We start from the raw sequence: 5261 nt of genomic DNA on the forward strand, positions 1-5261 counted from the left end.
GTTTATTAATGCATGATTTGATTATTGATATAAACATTATGATTATGCAGATATGTGAAAATGATTTAAAGAAAAATAATTTTTGGTTTTTTGTATTACCATTTTTCCAGAAAAAGCACAAAATAAAAATAAAGTCGGGATCAAAGCGACTTTTTAATTAATGATGAAAATACATAAAGCAAAAAGCCCTAAACAAGTTCACTTTCGTCTCGGGTAGGACGAAAGGATTTTTTTTTGAAAAACATAAAGCAACAAACAAACATATTAATTAAACAGATGAGTAGTAGAAAGAAACATCAGCAAAGACCCAATTGCAGCTAAACATTCAATGCATCAACATCAGGTTCCAAGATCCGATAGCGGATTAACTTGCATATTCCAATTCAAACTCTTCAAAAGGTATGAGATTTTTCTGGATCAACTTCTGAACTATCTTCTGCAACGCACAACAATGCTCAATATCATGACCTGGTGCCCCTTGATGGAAAGCACAAAAGAGGTCGGGCCTATGCCGGGCTGACAATTTTGCTGGCATTGGTAGAGGTGCCTTGGGAGAGACCAAATTCCTTTCAAGCAACTTTGGAAACAACTCTGCATACGTCATGGGAATAGGGTCAATCTGTTTCCTTGAAATGCGTTGTCGAGGTTGTTGTGGATATTGCTGAAACTGGGGTTGATAACCCGAACTTTGCGGAGCATTTGTGACAGGCATAATAGCGGCCACAGGATGATAAGCCAGATACTGTTGTTGAGGCTGAATTTCTGCCACACTCATTTCCTGGTCTTCCTCTTATGAACCATTAGTGGGAACAACTTCTTTGATCAAATGTCCTTTTCGAACCCAATCTTCAATACGCATGCCCGCGGTCATCATATCCGCGAAATCGCCAGATGCACTTGCAAGCATATGCTCAAAATAGAACGGATCCAGAGTTTCCAGGAAAATCTCGGTCAACTCTTCTAGACGTGGACGGACTTGTTTGGCGACATCTCTCCATCATTGGGCATAAGCTTTGAAGGATTCATTATCATTCTGGGTCATGGCCTGCAGTTCCTTTCTGTCTGGGGCCAAGTGCAAGTTGTAATTATATCGCTGGACGAAAGACTCGCACAAATCACTGAAAGTTATATATCATTCTTGCTCAGACTCATGTACCATATCAGTGCGGCACCAGTCAAACTATCTTGGAAACAGTGGATAAGGAGTTCATCATTACCTACTTGAGCAGACATCTTTCTCACGTACATTACCAAATGAAGCTCAGGGCAAGTGTTCCCTTTGTACTTCTCAAAATTAGGGACTTTGAATTTGGGTGGTATAACGACATTGGGAACCAAGCAAAGATCATAAGCATTTTTCCCAAACAGTTCTTTCCCACGGAGAGCTTTCAATTCCAATTGTATTTTGTCAAACTTTCCTTCCAGTTCAGCTATCCGGTCATATGCAACCACATTTCCTGAGTGATAGATGGGTCTAGGGCCCTGCTGAGTAGTATGAATCAAAGGAGCTGAATAGGTCATAGCAGCTTGAGGGATCAAAGGGCCCGATTGAGAGATAGGTGTTGTCTGTTGCACAAAAGGAGCTTGAACCTTAGAGATAACAGGACGGAATATTTCACCAGAACTTAAAGGTGTGCTCCAGAGATAACCTTCCAACATAGCATGTTGAGGAGTACTAGCAAACACTGTTGAAATCGGAGTTGTGGAAGCAACCGTCTGAGCTTGAGTACTGACAATAGGAAGAGATGATGGTTGACTCTGTGCAACCGTAATCAAAGACACTAAGTTCCTCAAAATCTCATTTTCGACCCGGAGGGTTGTCACCTCTTCACGAAGCTTGTGGTTCTCTTGTTCAAAATGATCCATTCTGATTTGCCTGAGTGTTGTAGATACGAGTAGACTGATGCATTGACCTTTTATTGAGAAGACACAATGTGAGACACTGAGTAGAAACTATGGATGCAAAGTGATGCATGATATGTTTATGCAAAAATATACATTTTTTTGTTGAAGGACTTATCGAAGCTAATCTGTAAACATTGTAGAGGAACAGGGTTTCATTTGAAAATTGTAAAGATATCGCAATCGGTTCCTTTTTCAAGAGGTAAGAACGAAACCAAGGACGAAGTTCTTTAACAAAAGCAAAGGCTTAGTTAAGATTTTTTTGAAATTGTATTGCTTGGTGTTCATTCTTACAAGGTCCATTCCTTTGATGTTTACAAATAACTTGGCTAAGTCCTTCAATTTTTGATGAAAAAAAGGTTTATGAATGAATGCATGTATGCATGATTATGCTAGAATACATAGAATACATGATGAGGTTTAAGTTCCACAAAGTTGGAGCTAAGGGATAACAACGCCATTTGGTAAGGACTATGGTTTCATTTGCACTTGTAACAAGGTTCTACCAAGTTCCCAAATTACAACTACCCTTATGAATTTATCGGTGCGTAGGAATGCTCCTAGTCCAATGTCATCCATAAGGAAGTCTAGTTTGAGTGTAGTATCGCGTGACAACTAAAGTCAAGAATGCTCTTGGTTCAGTCTCCGCACTACGTCCTAAAAAGGCCAAGTGGGGTTAAGGGTTACTAAGGTCCACGACTTCACCGGACACTCACATTGAAAGTAATAACGCCAACACGAATGCTCATGTTAACAAGACTACTACCTTCCGTGAGGCCTCCGCCGAGTAGGGTTATCACTTGTAAACATGGTCCAAGAATGCTCTTGGTATGTCACTATGATTTTACCCCGTCCTATATCCTATGTTTCACTCAAGTCCGGGTATAGGATTTTGTCCCACCACTCACGTAAAAATATTCTACAAAGTATATACAAATGATAAAGCACAAGTAATAAAGAAAGAAAGGTGGGCTAAACCCGCGTAGGATCCCCAGTGAAGTCGCCATTTTTGTAGACCAAGATTTTCGGGTGTCAAGCCATTAATTGAACTTGAACCTTCAATCTACCGGACTTGCTCGATTTTATTCTTGGGAAGGGAAAAAGAGATTGAAAAACCCTTTTTGGATCCGGGGGTTGGTTACGATTCGGGAAGGTGTTAGGCACCCGCGTCGTTCACGGTACTCCGTGAGAACCTCTTTCTAACTTTATTTTATTTGAAAATTTATTGATTAAAGTATGAGTGTAAGAATGGAGGGAGAAGAAGTAGGAGTTTTTGTCATTTTTATTTGATCGATTTGAAAGGAATAAAGCCTCTGCCTACGTACCCTTAAAAGGGATCAAAACCGCCGTAGTTCGTTCTCAAAAATATTTTTGTAGGTTGGGTTGATTTTAATTTGATTTTGAAAATGATTTTGAGAAGGGTTGCGAGACCTCAAGGCATAGAAGAATAAAATAGAAGTGGGGTTGTTTCATTTTATTTGAGAAATTTTGTCTAAGTTTAATTAAAGTTCATTTAGGAATTTGATTAAGAAAATAAAGAGAAAACAACTTGGATTTGGACCCAAGGTTTATTAAGAAAATAATTTGACTTTCGCTTATTTGATTTTTGAGATAAAAAGTTTGACTAAACTAACGGTAAAGTAGCGTAACGATGCGGAAACATAAAGCGAGATAAAAGCGATAAATAAAGTGATATGGTGTCGGTGTAAGTGTCGGTGTGTGCAATTACTAAGCTATTACATACCATCCTAGGGGCATTCTAAAGCAAGAAATAAAAATGCTCAAAAAGAAAATTACATCAATTCCTAGTTATACACACTAAATATCATGGAATAAATAAATTGCTATAGGAAAAGAAAATGCATGAGATTATACTAAAATTAAAGCAAGCAAAATATAACGAGATAATATGAGACTTAGAATGCATGATGTCAAAATTTTAAAACAACGCACAAAATAGAAATTGAAAGATTAAAGCAAAATTGACAAGAGATATCATGGAGTGAAAAATGTAAAATGCATGGGATTAGAGTTGAATTTTAAAGCTAGGTTGCAAGAATGTTTGGTATCGAGAACCAAAAACGAAACAACAACCAAAAGATGCATAAAATGATTTCAAAGCCAACATATAAATTAACAATAATGCATGATGTTGAAATATCAAGGAAGTGTATGAAGTAGAAATTGAAATATTAAAGCAAGATCAACATAAGATATTATGGAGTAAAAAACATTTAGGATGCATGAAATAAAGCCTGTTAAAACACTAAAGCGAAATAAAAGCCATGGAGATTAAAGTTTTAAAATGCTCGGAGCAAAGCCCCAAAATGAGTTTAAAAATGCATGAGATGATTTTTGTGTTTAGAAGCCTATATAGGCTAGAATGCATATGATGAAAATGGAGTTAATGAATAAACAAATACAATAACATTATGCATGATACGAAGTTCTTTTCAAAAGCCTAGCTAAATTAAAGGTACAAATATGCATGGGATAGAAATTAAACCATTAACTAATTTAGATAAAAACATGCATGATATGAAGATTAACACACTAATCAAAATATATGAAATAAAGTCAAAGCGCATATGAGTTTTAAAATAAAATATATGATATGATTTTAGATATCAATGAATGAGATGCTAAAAAGTATATAAGCCAACAAGAAATCTAAAGAAAATGCAAGCGATTTAAAAATTTGGACGAAATGCAGGGGGGGTGTACCAAGCAGTACTGGGAGTGCACTTTGGCAAAACAGTAGTGAACCAAAGCAATTGGGCTTAGCAAAACAGGTTGGAAATGGGCTTGGGTTATGAAAGGGTCGGTTCAAATAAGCTGGACCGGTTCAGGAACGGGTCGGTTCAACCGAACCGGTCCAGCAAGAATGACATAACCGATCAAAGATTCTTCTTCTTCTTAAACAAGAAAAAAAACAGAGCCGCTGCTCTCTCTTTTTCCTTCATCTTTTCCAAACATTTTTTAGAGACAAAACAAACTTAAAAAATCCAAATCTTACTTCAAACTATTCTTTCAAATCGTTTTTTCCAAACAAAACACAACAATGGATCTAAACCTAACTAGAAGTTCTAGATCTACAAGCTCATCAAACAAATTCCGGGAAGAAAACGAAACTGTTACCTCTCCTGTTCGCGAAAATGGCTCGGTTCCTCCACGTTTCTGCTCCTGCTCCCTTGATTCAGTTCGTCTTTGGATGCACAACAGTTCCGATGTTCTTCACCTTCTTCCTTTATTGCGAATCCGGTTCGATTCAAAGCTGGTATGTGTTGGTTGTTGTTGTTTCACCTTGGTTCAGCCATGGCATTTGCGTGATTTGAACAGGGAGAGTTATTGTTGGATGA

At 37.4% G+C, this 5261-nt stretch overlaps 1 protein-coding gene across 1 annotated transcript; it reads right to left on the reverse strand.

The window, feature by feature from the left end:
• Window positions 1-1125: 1125 nt before the first annotated feature.
• LOC146934668 (uncharacterized) lies at window positions 1126-1866 on the reverse strand. Its single transcript, XM_085707932.1, has one exon. It carries the CDS (start codon window positions 1864-1866, stop codon window positions 1126-1128), a length of 741 nt encoding a protein of 246 aa, XP_085564058.1.
• Between the last annotated feature and the right edge of the window lie 3395 nt (window positions 1867-5261).

The sequence above is a fragment of the Medicago sativa genome, chromosome 4 (assembly GCF_051527215.1).
Source record: "Medicago sativa cultivar Bolivia chromosome 4, Bolivia_mono, whole genome shotgun sequence".
NCBI classification, from domain to species: domain Eukaryota; kingdom Viridiplantae; phylum Streptophyta; class Magnoliopsida; order Fabales; family Fabaceae; genus Medicago; species Medicago sativa.